The sequence below is a fragment of the Schistocerca nitens genome, chromosome 2, assembly GCF_023898315.1.
Source record: "Schistocerca nitens isolate TAMUIC-IGC-003100 chromosome 2, iqSchNite1.1, whole genome shotgun sequence".
Lineage (NCBI taxonomy): Eukaryota > Metazoa > Arthropoda > Insecta > Orthoptera > Acrididae > Schistocerca > Schistocerca nitens.
Genome location: NC_064615.1, coordinates 733,644,141 through 733,670,934, shown reverse-complemented (window position 1 = coordinate 733,670,934; position 26,794 = coordinate 733,644,141). Strand labels below are relative to the sequence as shown.

At 40.9% G+C, this 26,794-nt stretch overlaps 1 protein-coding gene across 5 annotated transcripts in view; it reads right to left on the bottom strand.

Moving 5' to 3' along the window:
• LOC126236935 (esterase FE4-like) overlaps positions 1-26,794 on the bottom strand; it is a 212,734-nt gene that overhangs the window by 166,070 nt on the left and 19,870 nt on the right. For 4 of the 5 annotated variants that reach the window (XM_049946623.1, XM_049946622.1, XM_049946626.1 and 1 more), the window contains exons 6-9: positions 22,641-22,840; positions 21,565-21,730; positions 15,877-16,058; positions 1,713-1,845 (exon numbers count right to left, since the gene is read on the bottom strand). The exons of the other annotated variant lie outside the window; for it this stretch is intronic. In XM_049946623.1, the coding sequence (XP_049802580.1) occupies positions 1,713-1,845; positions 15,877-16,058; positions 21,565-21,730; positions 22,641-22,840 (681 nt within the window). The remainder of the gene's footprint in view (positions 1-1,712; positions 1,846-15,876; positions 16,059-21,564; positions 21,731-22,640; positions 22,841-26,794) is intronic. 5 annotated transcript variants of the gene reach the window in all.

The window sequence follows — 26,794 nt, the reverse complement described above, 5'->3', positions numbered from 1 at the left end:
CGATAGGCCATTAACATTTAATGTTCAGCGCGCAGTGATGTGTAAATTTGTTATATTTATACTGTGTAGTCTAATGATTCCTTCGAAACAGCACATTTTATAGCGTCCTCATTACTTCCCTTTTTAAACTAAGGATTCAGTTTTCCGTTCGGTTTCAAAAGCTAATTTGTTTCAGTTACTTTATTCCCATTGCAAGAAAACACTGCACCTGGCTAAGCACTGAGGTAAGAGCTAATCTGACGCACTTTCTTTCTGACGTAGCATTGACGCACGGTACATAAGAATATTTTCTCTTCGTGAGTTCATGCCGGAATAAAACGTAGCTCTGGTGACACATGTATCACATGAAATTGAATTGCTTGGATGTACATTTTTGCTTCGCGGCAGTACCAGACGATAAAGATGAGTCCGATTCTCGTCAAATTAGATTTTCCCTATCGCTAGTCCTGGCTGAGAATGTTCTCCATGTCCTATATGTACAAGAGAAGAAGGAAGTTTTTTTTTACACTGAAAATGGTGTGAACGGCCTTAAGCTGAAGGAAGGAACGGATCAACAGTCGGATCATCAGCGTCTAAGAACGAATATTTCCAACCAAGTGTTGCTAAAATCGTTAACGTTATTGTAGTGTTTATAGTAAAATCAACTGTTACACGAGACTACTCTCTTGTACGAAGTGGAGTAAGTTCTTTGTACAGTAGTTCCTGGAGTTTCCACAGTCGCATAGACGGGCGAAGAGAAAACTGAGTATTCGTTCATGCAAGGCTTTGTAATGTACTCTCTTACTGAGCAGCTACTTTATGTGTGTGCTGTAATTTTAGTGAGCTATAGTTCTAAGTTTTACATGGTGAGCTAATACTTTCATTTATGCACGTGTCTCAATAAATCTTACTATACCCATCATCGATTCCAGATCTGATACAATAAGAGTTGTAAACGGGCTTCTTCAGCTCTGAGGCGAAATGCTTCAGAGTTCTGTATATTTTACAGTCTCCTTGTTTTTCTATCTTAAGCTTCGGGATCTGTTTCTGTTTCAAATCGTTACTTCAGCAAAACTGTGTATGTTCTGATGCCTTATAAACAAACCTATTGCAATATGTAAGACAAAAATTGCTGATTTAAAGGAATGTAAAACAGAACAGCTATATGTTGGTTGCGTAATCACTTTGAAGAAAAAAAGCTGAGTGTGTAACAATGTTTAAACGAATTCTCTAGAAATTCAGTAAGAAGGTTTGAAAATTTTGGGAACACTCATTTTTTCCTCCAGATTGAACAAGTTTTGTTCAGTATCAAATGTTTGTGAGGTATGAATGAGTCGAGCTGTTGTCAGATCGTACTACATTTTGACCTGATTTAACGTTATTCTTGTGTTTTTCATTTGAAGCAAATGATATCAGACAACTCATTCTCTTTGAGCTGGACTGTTGTGCTCGAGATCCATGTATATTACATAGTGTTAAGTATTTTACAATAAATAAATGTCGCTGTTATTGGTAAATTTTAAAACTTATCATATGGCGAAATGCTATGGTCCTTTCCTTTCCTATCAAACAAGCATTTCCTTATCAGCGATAAAATGTAAAAAAAGAACGGAGCCCGTTCAAGACACAAGTACTTGCGTTACACATAGAAGAACTACCTTAAATTACAGGTAAATGTGCGATGCAGTGATTGGCATGTAATGACAATTTAATAATTGTGATGCTTCCCTCACCTGGTCCGCCAGGGAATACGCTGAGAGGGCCGACGAATGTGAACTGGTAATAGAACACCGGGTAAGAGGAATAGCGAGCCATTCTCTGTACAACTGCGTCCACGCCTTCCACGAAGCATTCGTGTGTATCGAACTGTAAAATATAATCGAGTGAGATAGATGAAAATTATGAGGAAGAGCGAATTATGTAAACATAGTAATCTGTGTTGCTTAAGGCTAAGGTGACACAGTCATGTGTGATAGAATAACAAACCTTTTCTTATTATAACATTATTCTAGTATGATTCCTAATAATCGCGTCATTGCTCTAATGTGCTTGAATCTTCGAAAAATTTACTCTATGTGTGATGAATGGACTTAATATAATGAATATCTTCGATTACTATGCTGCAGCGTGTGCTTGACTCAGGCCCTTACAAGAAGGTAAGGAATATGTGAAAGTGTTGACGCAACACCCTGCCGACAGTGGTTGACTCGGTGGCTGCGTTGCGTCGCAGAATGTTATGTTTCGACAGCCGACCACGTTACCGGAGCCTCGCTCCTGTCGCAGCACAATGAACCGAAGAGATTACAAATTCCCCCAGTTCACTCTGTAGCAATATCCCTTCAGCATCATCCCTTTGACCGGTCTCCACGCTAGTTACCTGTTGAATATTCGGGTAATCTACTCCAGCTTCGTGCAGCAGCATCGACTAGGTTATATTGCTGTTTAAGGAGCTGTCAGCTAGCGTTGATTATTCCGGAATCCGAACTGGATGCAGCGAGGTGAGGCTGCCCGGCAAGTGCCATTCCCTGACACTCCAGTCAGTCTCCTAGGGTTCTGAGTTCCACTTGGGACAAGCGTGCTCTCTACCAGCCTCCACGGTTCACTGGAAACAGACACACGTCGTTGCCTTTGTTTGCCATGGAACTGGGACACTCCAGGGTCAGAAAAGGTACCACTGCTGCCAGATGCAGATCCACTCCCTCAGCATACGCCGCTAGTTGTCCACTACCCACGATCGGCACCTTGGCCACCCCCGCCGACGTGTATGGGAGGCAAGAAAGAATGAAGAACGTGCCTGCTGAGTGAGCAATCTTCACACTGCTGTATTGAGGAATTCATTCCACAGATTCCAGCTCATCTACACTGTCCAGTCACATTAATGTGGCCTAAATACCACCTTTTGCAGCGTGGACCACTCCAAAGTGTGAAGGGGGAGAGTCAGTGAGGATCTGGAAGGCACTGACAGCTATTTCCATCTATGCCAACTCCAGTGTCGTTGCCGGCTGTGCGATGTTTCTCGAATGAAGATTGTGGGCTTTCAAAGTGAATAAAATGGTGGCTGCCTCAACTACGTACCCTCAGACTCAGAGATGAAATATTAAAAGTTTGGGTGGTTTCGTTGTCTAGGGTCTGGGAAAGGTAGTTGCCGCATTACAAGCCAAATACTGCTGAGTCTACAGTACACAATATGAATATACACATGAATCGAATGGTCGGAGGTTCCTGTCACTCGGCAATTGCGAAGTTTGAATGTTATATAGAAATTTATAAATGAGTGATTGCAGTTAAATAAAATCTGCAGGTACTATCTTATCGACTTTAAATGGTGAGTACGATAGCAGAAGTACGTTTTAGAATGCGGTTTATTACTGCAAAACACTTTTTGGTGTCGATGGTCCAGCAATTAAGTAAAATATAAGTTGAATAACAGGGAAACAATAGATTGCTACTTTACGTTATTAGTTATGAACAACAACATAGATCGCGAGATATTCACTTCTAAACGCATACCAGCTGTTCACTGCAGAAGCCATGGAAATCTCACAAGTGCACAAGTCTGCGCTCCTAAATATTTGTATCTCCCGCCACCACGCGCAAACTGCCCCACTCTCCAAGTCTTTCGCGTGACTGCGCATCCGTCGCGCCGTACTGTCCAGGAATCTCTCGTGTCCTCTCCCGTACTGTGATACTGTACCTCGCACCACACTGTCCTGAACTGCCCTGTCCTCTCTCGAAACGATCCTCCTTTCCCACTTCCATACAGTCTCTCCACGTGTCCGTTTGGAACGATCGCTGTGATTGGCTAGAGCGCTCCCGCCCTGTCTCCAAGACAATGCACACTCACAAACATAATAAAACACATTCGAAATACTGTATTTCCGTTTAAATAACATGAAATTAAATAAATATTCCTACGACTGACCCATAAGCACGCCCTAACACATATTAACATAAACAAATTAAATAAACATACATCAAAGGAATAGAACAACTGTAGGCCAGTAACCTAAAGTCTCTGTGCTTTCTTAAACACAGTAAGTAATTGACCAATTTCTTCATGAATAGTATATATCGGATATAAACAAAGACATAGATGAATAAATATATCTATAAGCATGCTGCTACCGTTTTCTCGTGTGACTCTGGAGTACTTATGGCCTGACGCGATCGATAGTAATCGGGCACTTTGACCTCCAATAACTCATGTACTGTTCAAGTTAAGTGCCTGTAATTTATACCAATTTAGGTTTACACTAATAGCTTACTAAAGACACGTCGATCGACAAAACCGTTTAGAGTTTGGATATTCGTTGCTGGATGTTGCTTGTATGATTTATTGTCAGATACTAAACTCCACACAAAACATTTTATGTGTTTCTTCCTCAGTTCTCTGTCCAGACTGCTGCAGAAAATTCTCCTTTTCTTATAAGATGTCTCTTTTGGCATTGCTATCCTTGTTGTAATTTTTGTGCTACACTTGCAGTCGGTGTCTATCCTGCTTCCGAGATACTTCACATTTTGCACCTGTTCTAATATTTCTCTATTCAGCGTAAATTTTATTTCTCTATTTCCTCCTAGTACCAATACTTTTGTCTTTCGGTGTTAATTTTCATTCCATAATTTTTTCGTTAGCTTCAATGGTGTCCACTAAATCCTGTAATTGTTTTTCCCCTTTGGCTAGAAGGACCATGTCATCAGCAAACCTCAAACATCCTACTCTTCTTCCTCTTATTTCTACTCCTTTGCCATCTAATGAGCATTGGTCACTTATATTTTCCAAGTAGAGGTTGAAAAGGGTCTTACTCCTTTTACTAGTCCGATCTTACTTTAACTGAGGCTTTTTGATTAAGATACAATGACTTCACAAGTCTTCTGATTTTTCCTCATTATAGCCGCCAGCTCAACACATTACTATGCCTAATACGGTCTAGGAAACCCACTGATAGTAAAAACACCTTCCAGTCGTCTCGGAGTTGATAAATACAGTTACTATATGGTTCTCAAGGTTATCTTGTACGTTTCTTCCACAGAAACAGCGACAAGTTCAGTTAACGATGATGGAGGTCGATAGCGATCACACATCGTTTTCTTCAAAGTAGACCACAGAAACTCAGTAATATTGAGATTTGGTACTTGATGCAGAAGGGAGGTGCCACAATTGATCCTCGTTCTCACAAAATCAGTCCTGTAATGTGCGAGCAGTGTGAACAGAGGAACTGTGTTAATGGCATACAGCGTCATCATTGGAGAACAAGCACTGTACCATGGGATCAAAATATTCAGCCACAATTGTCACATAAGCTTTGAAATACCATAATATGGCTGTCCTAATTGTCACTGAACTCCCTCTAGTTTTAACTCTTGTTGGACCAGAAGTTGGTAACAATGTGACACAGAGATTATACAATCATATGACTTTCTTCCATTGCTCCATACTCCAGGTTAAATGCCTCCGGCACCTCGTTTCCCTGTTACAGACGTTTGCGTCACTAATGAGTGGTTTTTCAATTCCATTTCGGCCTCCACCTTCCTGTGTATGGAGCTGTCTTCGTGTTTTTTGGTGTAGACAGGTTCCGTGAGTGCGTCATTCAATTCTGCAGTGAGTTTTGCAGCTGTCGTTCCCTTATTTTTTGTCACAACCCTATTCAATAACCGTCTATCACGTTCATACAGCAACACACTCTATTCCGTGTTGTGTCTTAACGTATGATATTTTTCCGCTTCTCCGTACCCGGTATAAACCTTCGATCGAAGCCTCTTGAAACACTAAAAACTTCTGCTGCCTTCGCTATGCAAGCTCCCACTATACGAGCACCAACAATTTTCCTTCTTTAGAATTCATTATCTCCGACGTAATGCACTCACAACTTCACAGAATACTGCTCATCACGACTGACACTTCCAACGTATTGAGCCCACTGCAGAGATGACGTTCGTGGTCAAATACAACGGCGCAATCTGCACGCTTGGCTAGCATCTGAATTTATGTTAAAGCACGAATTTCTCGCGGTGTTTCCATAGTTTTGTCCAACTCCTGTACGCTGTGTTTTATTTTACGTGCTGTATGACTATCAAGCCTGCTTCTAGATTCAAAAGAGTAGAACCGATTTCGAAAAAGACATGTCAGTCCAGCGCAGTTTATGTTTTTTTTATCGTGACAAAGCATCAGTGGAAAGGACTATTTTAAATGTAATAAATACACTAGTTGAAGCTGTGGAAAATCAGAATTTGACAAAACAATTTCATTAGTGAGATTAATGAAGCGTCGACTGACAGGAGAAAGTCACCCCTCGCAGCACCACAGTTTTAGTAGTAAAATGGGCCAGTAAATAGCCTGTCAAAAACTGAACTGAGATCAAGCCTGCAAACAGGAAGAAGGTGTACTGAACTATGAAAAAAGAAGCAAAATAGAAACAGTGAACGGTCCAAGTACAAGATGTGCAACATCGAGCGAATTTCAATAGCCCAAGCGCGGTGGTTTTGTGGTCATGGTGTTATACTGCGAGGGGAAGATCCCTATTCTAATCTCTCTAGCGCCCATTTTTTTTCCCACAAAATTATGAACTGTCCGTCCGGTGATTGGCGTCTTTATTCACTGTATTCAAATTCGTGTCTTTGTCGTAGTGTAACACCCGTTTGGATCAACGAGGTGTAAGGATGGGACCTCCAGATAGCTTTCTGTTTTCATCCTTGATCCGAGTTCAGAGTTTGATGGGTTCTCCACTGGACCATCTTACCACTAAATCTGTGGAGGTTGCAACGGAGAGTTTCCCTTGTGAGCTGATGACAGTGGGTATTCCAACGAGAATACAGATGTGATATGTATCGCTTACAGGATGAGCCGTTATTAGTCTCAAACATAAGTCGCACCTCTTTCAATCATAATTAAATGAAGGAAGAGTAGGTTTCAGTGTTCCATCACCGACCAAGGCAGTAGAGTACTAGAGTGGAGGGAGGGACAGGGAACGAAATCGGCTTTATGCTTTTCAAAGGATACACCCAGGAATTATCCGTGAGTGACTTAAGGAAAACCTGAGAATGTATCGACGGTAGGGCATTTGAACCTCATTGTTCAACATTTATCCGCTCCTCGTTCGCTGTCAAAAGCTGCAGTCCCTTCAGCTTCACATAGTATAAGTGTCCCTCCAAGAGATGGGAGAGCAAGACTGTCATACCTATGACCCGTTTTGTTTGTGGCTGCTGTGCGTGAATCACTATTACTCCTGTACTAGGAGAGGTACAGGCGTCCAGCTTCTGGGTGTATGTGAGTGATTGGACCATACGCCCTAGGCAACCATAGGACCCTGACTGACATGCACTGTACATCAAAATCATAACATGCTTGTTATCGGTCAATGCAAACCAACACTATCTGTAGGAAATAGATAGTCATGCGCGTATATGACCGATACCTGCAACCCAGAGGTCTGTTTAGCAAGTGCGTTACGTATTATGATTATTGTTGTTATTACTATTATTAATATATGGTTTTTATGAAACAGGGACCCGGAATTCTGTTCATCTGCAATATTTTTCTGCGCCCAGCTGATTGCATGGATGTATGGAAGGCTGACATGGGGCGCAATAATCAGAACGACACCGAAGAAGCTTCCAATGAAATGCCACTTTAGAGACCAGTCTTCGCGTAAGTAGGCTACCCAATGATTTCCAACTCCTGAAAAGTGACCATAAAGGCGCATCAGGGCAAATTTGGTTTGCGTTTGTAAAGGCTGTGACTGGACTAAGTAATCCATCTAACGGCTAATAAAGACATGTGCACACGACATTTGGAGTTGTCCTATGCTTGATGAAAGTTATATGACGTTGTTGATGGTCTCGGGGCAGGAAAGACAGATCGTCTGATGGAAGGGATAGGGGCAGGTAGGTGCAAATTGAGTTATAGAGGATAAACAGCTGTGGATGGTGTTAGGGCAAATCAGATACAACTGCCATAATGGGAAGAGAATTTTAGTTAGTTTCATACATGACTGTGAATGGTCGTCAGGTTAGAAGTACACAAACGCGGCAGTGAATAATTGGTTTGTTGCACGTGTCTGCGTGCTAGGTGGAGCGACGCTTTTAAATACAATGGCGAAAAAAAAATCGTAACACCAAAAAAAAAAAAAAAAAAAAATTGATGTGCGTAATAAAATTTCGGGAATACATTTGTCTAGGTAACATATTTAAGTGATTTACAAGACAAGATCACAGGATAATTGATGTGCGAGGTTAGCCATTCCAAATGTGAAATGTTGGTTCATTAATAACTAGCGTGACCGCTAGACTGCTGAACGCAAGCATACAAACGTGTATGCATTGTGTGGTGCAGGCGCCAGATGTCAGTTTATGGGATGTAGTTTCACACCTATTGCACTTTTTCGGTCAACACTGGGACGGATAATGCTGTTTGTGGATGACGCTGGAGTTGTCACTATAACATGTCCCATGTGTGCTCGAACGGAGACAGATCTGGTGATCGAGCAGGCGATGGCAACATGTCCACACTCTGTAGAGCTTGTTGGGTTACAACATCAGTACGTGGGCGAGCGTTCCCCCAGGAATGCTGTTAATGATTGGTAGTACAAAAGGTCAAATGACCAGACTGATGTAAAAATAGGCCGTTAGGGTACATGGGATGTACACGACAGAGGTTCTGCTGTCATAAGAAATCACATCCTAGACCATAGCTCCAGATATAGCTCGAGTGTGTCTAGCACACAGGCAGGTTGACTGAAGGCCGTCGACTGGCTACCCTCAACCCAATACACGGCCATCACTGGACTACCTTGAAGTCAGGCCAAAGATGTTAAGAACTCGCTCTATGGCCATTTTAAGAGATGTTTAAGAAGATTTCCCACATTCGTCTCGCCGAATGTTTTCTCTGAGTTAAACTTCAGTGACAAGGCGAAGAATGAATTTCTTAAAACACATTTAGTTCATCTTTTACTGTGTCAGTCAACATTAAGAAATATAAGACTTAAAAAAAATCATCACACCATTAACGTGATAAAATGTGTTCAGGAAACATAACAGGCCTCCACCCTGCCCTCCAATGAGATCTCGCTTGACACCATTTATGTGACAAATGGCGGTAGTTTGGAGTCGGTTGGCTGCACGCTATAGAGCGTCTGGCTCGGAGCTGTCCGTAAAGATCGTTGTGTCACTGTGGTGCCTACTGCTACTCAGATTGCTGATGCAGATACACTACGAAGTGCCAGAGTTATATACCGAACACGATTGTCCTTCTCTGTACTGTCACGTGGTGGTGTAGAGCCCGGTATCCTTGCGACCGTACATTTTCGTGATCACCACTGCCAGAAATCATGTACAACGGCCACAGTCTTGACTAGTCTTTCTGCAATATCGCAGAAGGAACTTCCAGCTCCTAGTAGACCTATTACATGACATCGTTTGAACTCAGTGAGGTGTTGATAATGGGAGCTCTGTCGCCTTAAAGGCATTCTTGAATAACATCAACTCACCATGTCCAATATCAAAGTAAACTACCGCTCATGACTGTTACAGCGTGTATTGAAAGCAAACCTTGTTTGCATCCTCGTAGCGACACCAATAGCGCCACTCTTATAAGACTGGCGCGAAATCTGAATAGGCATCAGCCTACGAACGCCTACGAACGCCTACCAACTTCCGTTAAGGGAGCTCAACTCCTTCTTGTAGTAATTTTTTTTATGTCAGTGTAAAGTGACCGCTAACGGAAATATTTTATTTTTTCTCCCAGTTCGTATTGCCTTGCTTCATTGTACGCCTGCATAAACTTTCCAGCAGACTGTAGCGTGTCGTAATCTTTGGATGGGATCAGCACAACATAACATGGGTACGGCAGATAATTTCTGGAAACTCGCTCTAGGTGACACCCTCTGTTCAGGATCAAAGATGTATTAGAAAATAGATTGGAGGGCTAAGGTGATGGTCGGAATTCTGCCCGTTGATTCTACGTAGGTAAGGATCTGCAAAGGGGAATACGGCCATCAACGTTTGGATCAATGGGCATAGGCGTCCTCAGGGAGGTTCAGCCTCAAATCATTATTGAACCTTCACGCATTTGTAAGAACTATTGTCTGTGATTCGACCAGAAATTCTAGCATCGGCGAATGAAATGGGAAACGCTGTGACTTTAGCTGGTTGTACAGGACTTCTGTTTTCAGGCTGTTCACGGTAGACTGCGGAGTGTCCTTGTTGTGATTTGGGCTCTGCATTCGTATAAGTGTTGTAACTCTTCACTTAAATTTGCCGGAATAACTTCCCCAGTGCTACCTCTGTCGATTCCTCGTACATCCCTTGCCGAAATGCAGAAAGGGACAGTTCAAATCCACCACAAAATAAACATGACCCACATCATGCTGCACAATTTAATCACAGCTTTAGTTTACTAGTTGTCTACGGGCAAAGAAGACACGTCTAGGCATGCTACGCCTTCATTAATGGGAAAACGACTGCAGTAAACACTGAATGTCACCGCCATGCTATATTGTACGTGCGTTCATATATACATCATACAGGGATTCAAATTAATAATTCGAAAAGAAGAAATACCAGTTTATACACTAGAAGAGTGTGAAACTAAACGGTCGGATATATATGTCTAGTAGTTAGAATTACTCCAAACTGTACGTGGCGCAACACAGCACGACATACAATCCTATTACAAATTCTGCAATTCGTTAGGCAACGCTTCATAATGACGCGTTAGTCAGTGATTTCAACTTCTGATAATGATGGCGGGCACAGCTAACACAAACTCGAGCGTTTTAATTGAAATTACGCGGACTGTAAACCGAAAAGATGTTGACGCATGGCACCGCGAAAGACTCGCGGACTTGACAGACCAGGGTTATGAGAACTATCCTGGTTCAGACCAAAGATGTTAAGAATTTGTTCTAAGGCCAGTGTAAGGGATGTTTAAGAAGGTTTCCCACATCCGTCTCCCCGAATGCTTCTGCTGGGCTAGACTTCATCAAACAAGGCAAAGAATAAAGTTTCCAAAACACAATCATCACACCATTAACTTGATTAAATATTACGTTTTGTAACAATAAAAAAGTGCTATGCATCAAAAGTTTTAAGGAGTATTAATCAGTGGCATTTTTATTTATTTATTTATTTATTTTATTTTATTTATTTATTTATTTTTTTTTTTTGCAGTTATGTAACAGCATTTCATCAGTCCGATTTCATTTGGCCTCGTATCTTTAAACTTCAGAACTTCAGTACCGAACTATCATTTTTGGTATATAAATAAAAATTACTATTGGAGTATCTTATGTTTACTAAATCGTTCGATTATGTAAGCTTTGATCATATGTATATAATCTTAGATTATTAATGTAAAAATGCTTACTTCTTTAATATCAAAGTAATCGACTTCAAAAAATTGTTGCCTAACTATTAAACATTTGAGATATAACAATGTCCCTGTAATAGCTACCTAGTTTATTATGTGCACTTGCTCAGAATTAGAAAAAATGGTTCAAATGGCTCTGAGCACTATGGGACTTAACATCTGCGGTCATCAGTCCCCTAGAACTTAGAACTACTTAAACCTAACTAACCTAAGGACATCACACACATCCATGCCCGAGGCAGGATTCGAACCTGCGACCATAGCAGTCACGCGGTTCCGGACTGCGCGCCTAGAACCGCGAGATCACCGCGGCCGGCTCAGAATTAGAGACGCCTGGCGTTAAGCGTTATAAACAATCAGATCACAACAAAATAACTTCTCACGTTGGGGGTTATAATCCATCAGATCACAACAAAGTAACTCTTGTAAGTAGCTTTTCAGTCCTCGTTGAATAATGGCATCATTTTTCCCGGGGCAACATCGTGAAAAGAGGAAAAATATTTCATAGCTATTTATTAGTCTCTTTTTTATTTGTTTTTGTGTAAGAGACTTAAGAAACGGACGAATGAATTTGTTTCACGTCGGAGTAACAACCATCAGTTTTCCAATGGTTGCAATTCACTGTTCTTTTTCTTTCAATTCCTAGTTGTGTGCTGTTTTAAGACTGAGGAGGATCAACATTGAAAGAATGCCGTCGTGAATTTAGATTTTAAAATTATTTTTTTCTATCTGCTTCCATTTTCCCAGAACCTTTCCAATAATTTTAAGTCTCGCACTTGCCTTCCATAATACTAACTACATGTGATCGCCTCTTTTCACATCGCTAACCGACAATAATTACACTATGTGATATTCACCACTAATCTTTTAATCGGATTCGACGGTGTTCCTTCTCTTTGTTATAACATTATGCAGGGTGTTACTATTACTTATCCACAATTAAGGGAGCTGCTATTCAGTGCACAAAGTGATAATCTTAACCAAGTCTATGTACCATACCTTCCGATCGTACAACATTGATACATACGTGTAGAAAATAACATTTTTAGCGAACGACATTATGGCGCTGTCGAGTCCAGCTGATATTTCGTTTGCGTATGTTGAGAATATCTGCTGCCCCTTTATGGTTCCTTAGGACACAAACGACAGTACTCTCGTTTTTGTAGATAATTCGCCGTCCTGTATAAAGTACTGGGTTCTGTCAATAAGATATTCGTAGAGCCAATCACATACTTGCGAATACTCTATGATCATATACTGCTCAAGTGGAGAAAGTTAATTTACTGGGAAGATGCTTCTCAAACCTGTACATCATTCAAGAGTGATGGTGTGGTGTATTGCCTTTGTGAAGGACAGGTTTTTTTAGGAGAACAAGCGGATGCAAGTTTTAGGACAATCAAAGATCCCCTAGTGTCATGTGGGATAAACCTTCTTATTTGGCTTCCGACGTACTTGTATGCCGCAAACGATATTACACTCATTTATTCAAAATTAAAAGGAGCTGCGATTTACTGCACCAAGTGACAGTCTTGCTCTGAATCCATCTGCCATTCTTTACGTCATCCAACGTCCTATTAATGTAAGAGTGTCGGCTTCCACGGCCTAAGTCAGCTAAAGCAAGATATCTTAGTGGACAGCCAGGCCACGTTGTAAAATGACGGCCGCTAAAAGGATGTTATCGTAATGGTCCTCAGTCCGAGACTGACTTGATGCAAATTTCCGTACTATTATGTCCTGTTCATCTCTGCATACCCACTGCAACCTAGTCCACTTTCAACATGCTTATTGTAGTCCACTCACGGTCTCCTCACACACATTTGACAGTACCGCCATCCCCCTTTCCCCTTTACTTCCCACCGATAACAATGTGACGGTTGTTAAACACCTCTTCACATGTGCTACCAAATGATACTTTTTTTGATCCTTTTGTTCCACAAATTTCGGTTCTCACCGATTTCGTTCACTACCTCCTCACTAGTTACCTGATTCATCTAACATTCAGCGTTCTTCTCCGACACCACATTCTAAAAGCTTCTCTTCTTTTCCGAACTGTTTATTGTCAAAGTTTCACACCACTTCAAGACTATTCTCCAGGCACACATCTTCAGAAAATGACTTCTAACATTTAAATTTACATACTTACTGGCAGATGAAAACTGTATGCCAGACTGGGACTCTAGCTTTGGAACGTAACCCATCACAGCACTACGGGTTATGCTTTAAGGAACGGCGAACAGTTTTAATCTGCCAGGAAGTTCCAGCTTGTAGCACACTCCTCTGCAGAGCGAATATTGATTATGAATTTAAATTTATATCGATGTTAAGAAATCTGTCTTTTAATAAGAATACTCTTGCTACTGTCAGTCTCCATCACACATCGCTCTAATTTGGCTCATCACTTATTTGTTTGCACGAATAATAACATTCATCGATAACTTTTAGTGTGTCATTTCCTAAACAAATTCCCTCAACATCGCATGATTTAAGTCGACTACATTCCATTACCACTGTCTCACTTTTGTTAATGTTTGTCCTGCACCCTTCTTTCAAGGCACTATCCATTCCGTTCAACTACCCTTCCAAAACCTTTGCTGTCCCTGATGGAATAACAATGTCTCTGGGAAATCTTAAAATTTTAATTTCTTCTCTTAGATATTTCACTTTCCAAATTCCTCCTTCGTTGTCTTCTCAGTCTGCCCATTGTACAGAATTAATAATATCAAGGACTGGCTACAACTCTGGCTGACTCCTTTATCAGTTATTGCTTCCCTTTTATCACTTTAGACCTTGCAGCTGCAGTCAAGTTTTTGCATGGCTACTGCAACCTTTGCCTAGACGTCTGTTTCACCCCTACAGTGACAGTTATTTTACAATATAGCTCAGCTCTTCTCTCACTAACTCAGTAAACGTTTATGCTAGACATGTAACAATTTTTATCGGGGCTCATCATTAGTCCAAGAGAATTATTGCGAGATTCGGTTTCCCTAGGCCCATGAACCGAATGATGTGCTGTGAGCAGCAGTACATTCTCCAAGCAGTGGCTTCTGCAGTATATCCCACTGCGAGGAGGTGCTACTGAGCGTACTAGACTCGCACCAGAAAGAGTCGCAACAGCTCATAGCCGTTTCATTTGGCGACCACGATAGTTAGAACTGCCAACCATTTAGCACATTAACAACGAGTCGTCTGACACATACCGAAAGGATTACGGTTTCCTTACTGGTCATGCGCATAAGGTACTCCCTGTGACTGCCCCCCTCCCCCCTTGACAGAGGACGTCTCACGGTCCAACCACGGTAATGACTCTTAGAGGATGTTGTTTTTCTGTATGAATTGACCAGTGGTTTCTGCATTATGACCCTTCGATCCGCCTTTATGTTCCCCCATCATTATAAAGTTTCCACCTGTGACATCTTCCTACGGAGCAACGTTGGACCCGTCTATCCACCATTACATTCACAAATAATCAACACGTTATCCTTAATGACAACCACCAGTGGAACTACATTGTGGCCTTTTTGTCCACTGACATATTCTACGGTTACCATAACGCTGTCGAAGATGGCGTCCCGTCATGGAACTACATTGTAGCCCATCTATCCACTGTTACAATCAACTGGCGTGAACACACGTCCCCATCAATCTCATCTGCCGGTAGATCTACGTTGTTGCCCATCCATCGATTCTCCTGCCATCCACATGTTGTCATTAACGGCATCGGCCAACGGAGCTACACTGTGGTCAGTATGTCCACTGATGTATTCCCCTGTCACCAAAACGCATACGAGACTTAACAGGTTGAAAACCCAAGAGGTTGCACGACCTTACATGTAGAGTGTGTCATGAATGAGGCGACTACGATCTATTTGCGAGTATCATTTGCGCTAATGGCATACTGACGATCAGTAAAAGTTCTGACGACATCTCAGTTACATTTGTCGTACAGTTCCATTCACTGTGGCGTCAGGAATTCCCTTTCTCCAATAAAGACAGTATCTTTGATGTAACTGCTCATAAATATGTGGTAGAACATGGAGAACGTATAATTGTGGAAGTGATATATAACTATGATTAGAAGCCTTGTGTTGTTACTAGATGTTACGTGATATTATTATTTAACGAGTTAATTTGAACGAAATAGAACTATTCCCACAAAGTACAGACCACGGAAGGACAAACGGTGAGGCTTCTTGGGTGACTGGTACACAGTAGTCCTACATTCGAGCTAGACCTGTACAAATTTTAGATGGTGGTCGTTTTTATTGCCTTCACTCAGTCGATGCTCTGCACCGAGACGCTTTGACCACATAGAATATTTTGTAAAAGAGAACTTTAAGATGACCTGGGACAACACTGTATTATCATCGCTATCATGTGATTCAGTAATACATTATAGTGGCCCTAATATTAAGTTATGGCTTAAACTGGTTTCCCCTGAAAAACCTTCCACTCTTGAATATTTTTGCTACTGGCTTACCTTCTACTGCTAACTGAATTTTTGCCTTACCTTCGTTTCTTTAGTTTCTCGGACTTACCAAAACAGTGGTGTAGTTGTCCTTCAGTGTGATGTCGCTGCCATTGTAGTAAAATTCTTTGATGGAATGAGCGGCTTCCAGCTGTTCTTCCCTTGTCGGAAGTCGTAGATCGCAGCCCACAATCTCCTCAAAGTTGTCATTAAAATTCTGTATTTGTTCTTCAGTTGATAATGCGCCACCTTCTGTTGTTAAAAATCGAAGAATTCATAACATTAAACTGAAAACTTCATTGAAAAAAGTACTTTGACGACGAACGATTGTAATATAATCACAGGTTATTGATTTGTGGTATTATAATGTGTTGTTTTCTCTCAATGGGCCTTGTTATTGTAGTTTGTAACGACACATTCCGACACAGAGAGATACAATACTTTAAAGGTCGCGCCAAAGATTAAATTGAGAGGAATGTAGAATATAATCTCTGTAATGTTCATATTGGATTCTCTTTTGTTTCATACTCGGAGTTAAGATACACTTTCGATTGTTACCTTGTAGGGGGTGAACGTAATTTTTGGTGTGTGCTGAAAGACAGCCATCTTGTTAGTATTCATGGTTTGTGCGACGAGCAGAGCAAGTCTTATTGTCTTGTGAATAAAAAATAGTGAAAAGTATGTAAGTTTGTGAGAATTATTTAAAGCGAAGTAGCCTTGTATTCCTTTGCTTCCACCGTCTTCGTGAAGTAAACCGATGCCGACTTAGGAAGATACACACGGTCAACAAAGAGAAGAACATCGATGGCGGCTAATGAATTAATATTGTAGCAGAAGGACTAATTCTACGTCCAAGGTGAGAACTCTGATTAAATCAACAATGACGTAGAATTCAAAACTGTTATTAATCGCAATTGTAAATTATGTTACAGGCGAATTTCATGCAGCACTGAATTTGTCCGCATTCAAGCCGGTCAATACAGTCCGTATAAAAGCGTTTCAAAAATTCTAAGGTTCCATATCCATAATTTTTTCTCTTTTCAAAAAATCAATAAATTTAAATTTTTTATTTGTTTCGCCACAAGTTCCATCATTTCCTTTCATTGCTTCGTCTTGTGATGCAATATTCTTGAACAAAAGATCTTATCTGCTTTGTGCTCCGCCGCTTGTAAGTACTTTTTGAGAGACATCTATCAGTACGCCTTGAACTGCATGTGAAAATATTAATTGGCAGACAGGTTTGCGGGCAATTAGTGCATCATCATTAGCATTTCATACAGAATACAAATAAATAAATGTATATATATATATCGATGTCTGTAATATAAGGTCACTTTGTATGCCTTACAGTAGAAATGTAAGGTTCCTTACGTATCGTGTACGCCTGTGTTAAATGGTGTGTCGAGATTGGAACGTTTATAATGTTAAAACTGGTATTGATCTAGGATACACAGAACATCGATGATATTTAAAACCTGAATGTAATCATATGTATGTGATCACGCTAGTATCTACACTCCTGGAAATTGAAATAAGAACACCGTGAATTCATTGTCCCAGGAAGGGGAAACTTTATTGACACATTCCTGGGGTCAGATACATCACATGATCACACTGACAGAACAACAGGCACATAGACACAGGCAACAGAGCATGCACAATGTCGGCACTAGTACAGTGTATATCCACCTTTCGCAGCAATGCAGGCTGCTATTCTCCCATGGAGACGATCGTAGAGATGCTGGATGTAGTCCTGTGGAACGGCTTGCCATGTCATTTCCACCTGGCGCCTCAGTTGGACCAGCGTTCGTGCTGGACGTGCAGACCGCGTGAGACGACGCTTCATCTAGTCCCAAACATGCTCAATGGGGGACAGATCCGGAGATCTTGCTGGCCAGGGTAGTTGACTTACACCTTCTAGAGCACGTTGGGTGGCACGGGATACATGCGGACGTGCATTGTCCTGTTGGAACAGCAAGTTCCCTTGCCGGTCTAGGAATGGTAGAACGATGGGTTCGATGACGGTTTGGATGTACCGTGCACTATTCAGTGTCCCCTCGACGATCACCAGTGGTGTACGGCCAGTGTAGGAGATCGCTCCCCACACCATGATGCCGGGTGTTGGCCCTGTGTGCCTCGGTCGTATGCAGTCCTGATTGTGGCGCTCACCTGCACGGCGCCAAACACGCATACGACCATCATTGGCACCAAGGCAGAAGCGACTCTCATCGCTGAAGACGACACGTCTCCATTCGTCCCTCCATTCACGCCTGTCGCGACACCACTGGAGGCGGGCTGCACGATGTTGGGGCTTGAGCGGAAGACGGCCTAACGGTGTGCGGGACCGTAGCCCAGCTTCATGGAGACGGTTGCGAATGGTCTTCGCCGATACCCCAGGAGCAACAGTGTCCCTAATTTGCTGGGAAGTGGCGGTGCGGTCCCCTACGGCACTGCGTAGGATCCTACGGTCTTGGCGTGCATCCGTGCGTCGCTGCGGTCCGGTCCCAGGTCGACGGGCACGTGCACCTTCCGCCGACCACTGGCGACAACATCGATGTACTGTGGAGACCTCACGCCCCACGTGTTGAGCAATTCGGCGGTACGTCCACCCGGCCTCCCGCATGCCCACTATACGCCCTCGCTCAAAGTCCGTCAACTGCACATACGGTTCACGTCCACGCTGTCGCGGCATGCTACCAGTGTTAAAGACTGCGATGGAGCTCCGTATGCCACGGCAAACTGGCTGACACTGACGGCGGCGGTGCACAAATGCTGCGCAGCTAGCGCCATTCGACGGCCAACACCGCGGTTCCTGGTGTGTCCGCTGTGCCGTGCGTGTGATCATTGCTTGTACAGCCCTCTCGCAGTGTCCGGAGCAAGTATGGTGGGTCTGACACACCGGTGTCAATGTGTTCTTTTTTCCATTTCCAGGAGTGTATTATCTGTTTTACGTCTATGGTAAACAATTTGTGATGTCTACACGTTATAGATGTCAAACGGTAAACAGCCACATTTCTTGGTTGTATTGGAGACTACCGTCGTCCTGTGATTTGACACCCATGTTTTTAATGCGCGTTGCACCAAGATGTAGCACTCGAAAAAGCGAAAAAAATCACGAATTGGCATATCTTAAGTCGAAGAATTTCATCGTCGTAGATTAAACATAAAATAAACAGGGACGTTCAAGGCACATAGAATAGGCCAATAACCTCGAAGCAAGGAAGGAAGATTATGGTTTAACGTCCCGTCGACATCGAGGTTATAAGAGACAGAGCACAAGGTCGGATGGTTTCAAGGATGTTCTAGCTGCACTGTTACTACTGTTTTCGAACTCACGAGCGATTCGTTCCGGTAATTTTATATAATTTCGTGCAGTAACCCCTCAAAATGCTCGACCCTCACTGTCTATCTGTATATGAATTCTGCTTGGTTTTGTTTTAAAATCGTTTGTCCCTTTGCGCCTCTACGTCACAATCACATCACCTAGAGTCGACTTGCACGGTTTAGGAGGGTTGAAATGTTACTGATGGTTTTGTTGCTCAGATGACATCCAGCTATTAGTCGAAGTTCGAAGTCACTGACAAGTGAACGTTCCCAAGAGTCTTTAACCGATTTTGGTGGAACGTGGGGGGGGGGGGGGGGGGGTTCTGTGGTTTGCTCCACAGATTTCTGAGCATTGACCGAAAAATAGTCCAGGTCGGCTTATCGTGAATGTTCATTGATAGGAGGTAAAATAGTGCAAGTATATTTTGTTTGTGTCCAGTTTCACTTTTAAGTGGCAAAACACACCTAGAAAGTAACTGGGTTCAAAAGGAGTAGCTTCTAAATGCTGATGTATGAGAAACTTTTATTCGTATAAAAGATGATATGTAATTAAAATTCTTCGAAACTGTATATTCAAGTTCGCTAATAATCTGAAATTTGCAATATACCCCACCACCATTAACTAATTCTGAAAAATGAGAACCTTTGTCGCGACATATATTAAAGAAGCTTTCAACCCACTTACATTCCTGTGTAATAACGTTGGTTTATGCAACACCGTTTTTGGGAAATGAGCTGTACACAATGTGCTGTCCGGGTACTTTCTGCATACCTAATTAAAATGTCTAAACATTCGTTACTATTCTAAGAATTTATTTTACTTATATTTTTGATGTTGTAAATAGTTATTTTACGTTTCAAATAAAAGGTATTTTTGTTTTTTAGTTTACCGTTCCTTATATATGTAATTTGTTAATTTAAAATGATAAGTAACTTATTATTATGATTTAAAAAATTACGATAATGCTAATCTGTGAAGAAATGCTTAACACATATTCTTTTACACCTTGTACATAAAGTGAACGAAACTTCTTCGCATAATATACACAACGAAGAAAACAATCAAATTGTTACAGACGATGGTCTTAATATTCTGATTTTTATGATGCGTATTTCAGTACATTGGTAAGAGTTGGCGAAGAGAATTGATTATGTAATAATGACTACAGTTTGATTATATTGCTTCTCAAATGTAGATTGATATCACAATCATTCAAAAGAAGTAGACCTGAAAGTCTTCCCGCAAAGTTCTTCCAGCATCGAAAGCTGTATACTTCCCATGTCTGTACCTGTGGCGTCGAGCCCTTTGGAATCACTAGATGAAAAAGTCAGGTGGGATGCTCTAAATGGTTTTTTCACAATGACCACCGCAAGAATCTAACAATTATAAGTACATTTCCCCTCACTGTGAAAGGAAACATCTTTCCATTATCTTTTGACATGGTCAGACGTCTTTTTACCAGGAATGGATGCTGTCACAATGACATCTGGGGCTTCAAAAAGACATTCTTGAATTATCGGTTGAAAGTTCCCCATTAGCTTCTTAAAAGGCTGGTGAAAAGAAACATACGGTGATCCCGAAGGGCTCGGTGGCGAATAGCCATGGAATGGATATGGCTTTCGATGTTGGAAGAACTTTATGAGAGGATTTTCAGCTCTGCTTCTGGTGAGTGATTGTGATGTCAATCTCCATTTGAGAAACAACAAGACTCAAACTGCAATCACACGTGCATAACCATTTCTCTTCGCCAAGAGTTAACAGTGTATTGAAATGCGCCTGAAACCAATCAGGATATTTAGAGGATTTTCCATGACAGTTTGCAATCCTGTTGAATTTTGTTTTATATTTTCTTCTCTGTCGTGCATATTACGTGATAAAACTTCATTCATTTCATATGCATCATGTAAAAAAAAAATGTCATGTTTTAAGCATTTCCTTATTATCATTATTATAATGCTAATGGTTATTACTATTACTTCCTCTCAGAATAACGAGTTCTTTATTATTTTCAGTTAACAAAATCGTCACATAAATAATTTAAGATATAGAAACGATGGTTTCGGCAAATGATAGCACGTATGAGGCACTTATTTTTTATGATGAATGCTCGAAATGTTTTTATTCAACGACATGTGGAACAAACTCGTGCGCAGCAGCAGAGGCTGACGGTTCAGGACGAATGCAGACTTCCGTAGCGCTGTAGTGAAACCAAAGTGGCACTCTTGTACACGTCCACTGCACCTGGGGAATAGTGTAGCAGGACGAGTATACACGTCCACACAGCAACATTGAAAACCAATGGTAATACTTTATTCTGTTGTAGTTGGTATCAATATGTTGTTTTGTACTTGTATGGGGAGTATGGGGAAGTTACTTAAGAACGAAACAGAGTAATTAAAATCTAGTTCCTAAAAACACAGGCCAGCTACGTACTTTGAGTGTGTCTAAGACGCTCCATGTCTGTAGCACCGGAGAGAAAAGGGACGTGGTTGTACCGCTCTTCCGTCATAATCACCCATGGCTCCTCAGTCAGAAACGCTCCTTCATGTTCTGGTTCAACACTCGGTGCCCAGACACAGCTGTAGAGAGTCACGCTATCCTGAAACGGGCAACAGACAGTATTTACGGCAACAATTTTCACACACGGATTAGCCGAAAATGAAGCTTGATTATCCTTAGGAAATGGTTCCATACGAAAGACATTTTATTCACATACGTATTAAGCAAATTAGAAACGGGTCTTAATTATTACGTTATGAACCTTATAAAGTAATGCCTTGACAGCTGTTTCAGTATATTACATTGCCCCCTCTAACTAGATTTCACATTTGCAATCATGCACATAAATGGAAAGAATAGTGACGGATGCAGTCTTGTCTGGCAGCGTATCACCGAGCCTGCAGTTCCGATCTTGCGCCATCGGACTTCAACATGTTCTCTGGATTGAAGGCTGCACTCCCGGGACGTTACTTCCAAAGCAGTGTTGAGGTTGAGCAGGTTGTGTGATAGTTTCTTGCTTTGCAAGGCACCAAGTTTTACTAGAATGGCTTCTTCAAACATACTGCACTCCACTACAACTGTCTCAGTGGCCTTAGCGACTATGCCGAAAAGTAATGCAGGGACTATAGGTCGTGCGGCCATGGTGCATTTGTTTTTGGTATAGAGTTTCAATAGGAAACGAAGACGAAACTTATTTTCGGAACAGCTCTCATATATTGCCACAAAATATCGTGACCACGAACTGTTTGACACCAATTTCCCTCACGATGCCGGCCAATTATTGGTGGTGATAAGTTCTAACACCACCAGGTTTCTAACCGGCTACCTGCTATCCGAGCACCACTGCACAGATGTGTGTTAGTGGTCTCGGCTACGGATGCGGGTTGCTGTCTGCCAATTGTGATGGATCACGAAAAATAAAGAGGAAGGTGTGGCATGTAGATAATTTGTTCCCGTTCTGCAGCTACAATTTATTTGACTAGATAATAAGGTTGCACAGCGATACTTACCTCTTCCGATAAGGCAACATTTCTGTCCAAAACTAGAGTACTTGCATTCACAGTTTTCAGAAAATTCACGAGATCGGTGGTACTTCCTCCTGTGTATCCCCAGTGCTTGGCAAACCGTATTGCTCTGTCTGTTGCATTTCTAGAGAACGCCCAAGGGTTTAATGCTGATCCACTCATTGCTATGGCGTTCTTGTAGAGTCCTGACGAAAGAAATCTTAGAATTACAATCAGTATTAAATTTACAAAACATTAGTGGAAATAGCGTCGCTGTTTTTTAGTGATAATGCATTATTCGTCATTATAAACGTAAAAGATTTAAACGTTTGCTTATATTTCAACAGCCATGTCAGAATGGAAATAGATGTTGCCAAAGTTAGAGGTTAAAATAGCACACACATTAATAATTATTTTTAGAATAGATCTGGAGCTGTATCTTCATAATTACTACCATGAGTTTACATCTTAATCAAAAACATCTTCTTTTTCTTAGTTGTCTGCGATGCTTAAGCTTCTTGGGACATTTTGGTATTTCTTTCTTAGTCTGTCCAGATCTCTTCGCCATCATATTTTATAGTTTTTAATTTTGATAAGTAATCTAATAGTAATATTTCCTGCACTATGCCCACTACAGTTTCTTCTGTTATCATGAATTTTACTTCTTGAGCTAATGACAACTCTGACTCCTCCTTCCTTCGCTGCTCTAAGATATTTACCTTGCTTGCCTATGTAACACATAACTGCTTCCTTATTAAATTACTCCAATAGACATTCATTTAATAAACTTGTTATTGGTACATATTTTATTTTTTAACTGCGTGTGATGTTAGGTATATTATTGAATCCTAAAAGATTTAATCTCTGTCTTTGACATAAATGCAATATATAGCACAGATGATTAAAGTGAAGTTATCAGTGACTGCAGTTTTTAATGGGTTGAGTCTTTTATAAGAAAAATTATGAGATGTTTTTTTCTGTTCCGTACCTGTTTTTAATTTCTGCCAGTAGTCTGATTTTTGTAATTATATGTTATTTGTTCAGTAGAAACAATTTGCTTCTCTAATATTTTTAATCAAAATTTATTTTCAATATCTAGAACGGAGTCTTTTTTCTCAATGTCACACGTTTCAAACTGTTATAAAGTGTGGATGAGTGCACTGTTTACAATAGGGTGATATGTGTTGTATTTTAGTTCAGGTAATACGGAAAGAATGGCAGCCCATATGGATGACTTCTTATTACTCAGATGAATTGTACACAACGTCTATCGATAGTTAATTAGTTATTTCTATCGCCTGTGAATCAAATTCGTGACAACATATCATTAGGTTAACAAATAAGATACATCTTCTCAGTGAAAACATGGCTAGATACTGTCGCTTACATTATTCCATATTTACTACGAACTTCATTTAAAATAAAAAAAGTGCAACTCAATCACATGCAGATATTATTAATTCAGAAATTCGTCTGTGGAACGTTAGTAGTCAAACGAAAACTATTCTAATTTATTTTTAACACTTACATTATCCTACACCACCTTTAATTCACAAGGAGCTGCTGAAATATTCTTATAACTGCTTACTTTAGTCCTTTCATTGGAAGAGCAAGGTAAAGTTGTATGTGGTGGTGACTGTGTTTGTTCCTGTCATTAAATTTATGAATGGTACTATGTTTTGTATATTATAACTGATTTTCCACTCCGAATTTCATAAAATATTATCCTTTGACCATATTTCTCTGCAATATTTACTTTTTGTCTGGATGTGGAACCACCCAACGAAATTATTTAATATGATATTAATGAATGCACATAGGCAATGTATCCAACATTTTGATGTTTTCCTCATCAAACTCATCCATTTCAGGTAGAAGAAATGTTGTTCAGTTTGAGCTTGCTAGAAGATCGATAGTATGTCATTTCCAGTGTAAGCTTGATCAACATGTTGACTCTCACATTTTGAACATTCAGTTTTACATCTTTGTGCTCGATTGTTAATGGTAATGATATATCACGTCTTGTATAGAATTGAATCTTTGTAAGTGGTAGGCCATCTACTGAGAAACAATCAAAGATATTTCATTTATTTTTACATTATTGTAGCAGTGTGTAAAGAACTAAAGAGTATTTTTGGTGTTTGTACTGAAAATAGATTGTCATTATTTGTGAAGCAGGTATTCGGTATTTATAACGAATCCCTCTTCGAGTGTCTCGTAGATTTTATATGTTTTATGCTAGTGTCTTCCATGAAGCAAACTGGTTTGCGGTCATTTTTACTACCTGTGCTTTGTACGCCCCATGTCATCTGTAAATCTAACATGGTATGAATTAGTAAAGTATCTTCAGTTACACAGTTGTTGTTCTTGTCTTCAGTACTGGGACTGGTTTGATGCAGCTCTATCCTGTGCAAGCTTCTTCATCTCCCAGTACTTACTGCAACCTACATCCTTCTGAATCTGCTTAGTGTATTCATCTCTTGGTCTCCCTCTACGATTTTTACCCTCCACGCTGCCCTCCAATGCTAAATTTGTGATCCCTTGATGCCTCAGAACATGTCCTACCAACCGGTCCCTTCTTCTTGTTGTCAAGTTGTGGCACAAACTCCTCTTCTCCCCAATTCTATTCAATACCTCCTCATTAGTTATGTGATCTACCCATCTAATTTTCAGCATTCTTCTGTAGCACCACATTTCGAAAGCTTCCATTCTCTTCTTGTCCAAACTGTTTATCGTCCATGTTTCACTTCCATACGTGGCTACACTCCATACAAATACTTTCAGAAACGATTTCCTCACACTTAAATCTATACCCGATGTTAACAAATTTCTCTTCTTCTGAAACGCTTTCCTTGCCATTGCCAGTCTACGTTTTATATCCTCTCTACTTCGACCATCATCAGTTAGTTTGCTCCCCAAATAGCAAACCTCCTTTACTACTTTAAGTGTCTCATTTCCTAATCTAATTCCCTCAGCATCAGCCGACTTAATTCGACTACATTCCATTATCCTCGTTTTGCTTTTGTTGATGTTCATATTATATCCTCCTTTCAAGACACTGTCCATTCCGTTCAACAGCTCTTCCAAGTCCTTTGCTGTCTCTGACAGAATTAAAATGTCATCGGCGAACCTCAACGTTTTTATTTCTTCTCCATGGACTTTAATAGCTACTCCGAATTTATCTTTTGTTTCCTTTACTGCTTTCTCAATATACAGATTGAACAACATCGGGGACAGGCTACAACCCTGTCTCACTCCCTTCCCAAGCGCGGCTTCCCTTTCATGCCCCTCGACTCTTATAACTGCTATCTGGTTTCTGTACAAATTGTAAATAGCTTTTCGCTCCCTGTATTTTACCCCTGCCACCTTTAGAATTTGAAAGAGAGTATTCCAGTCAACATTGTCAAAAGCTTTCTCTAAGTCTACAAACGCTAGAAACGTAGGTTTGCCTTTCCTTAATCTATTTTCTAAGATAAGTCGAAGGGTTAGTATTGCCTCACGTGTTCCAACATTTCTGCGGAATCTAAACTGATCTTCCCCGAGGTCGGCTTCTACCAGTTTTTCCATTCGTCTGTAAAGAATTCGCGTTAGTATTTTGCAGCTGTGACTTATTAAACAGATAGTTCGGTAATTTTCACATCTGTCAATACCTGCTTTCTTTGGGATTGGAATTATTATATTCTTCTTGAAGTCTGAGGGTATTTCACCTGTCTCACACAACTTGCTCACCAGATGGTAGAGTTTTGTCATGACTGGCTCTCCCAAGGCCGTCAGTAGTTCTAATGGAATGTTGTCTGCTCCTGGGGCCTTGTTTCGACTCAGGTCTTTCAGTGCTCTGTCAAACTCTGCACGCAGTATCGTATCTCCCATTTCATCGTCATCTACATCCTTTTCCATTTCCATAATATTGTCCTCAAGTACATCACCCATGTATAGTCCCTCTATATACTCCTTCCACCTTTCTGCTTTCCCTTCTTTGCTTAGAACTGGGTTTCCATCTGAGCTCTTGATATTCATACAAGTGGCTCTCTTTTCTCCAAAGGTCTCTTTAATTTTCCTGTAAGCAGTATCTATCTTACCCCTTGTGAGATAAGCCTCTACATCCTTACATTTGTCCTCTAGCCATCCCTGCTTAGCCATTTTACACTTCCTGTCGATCT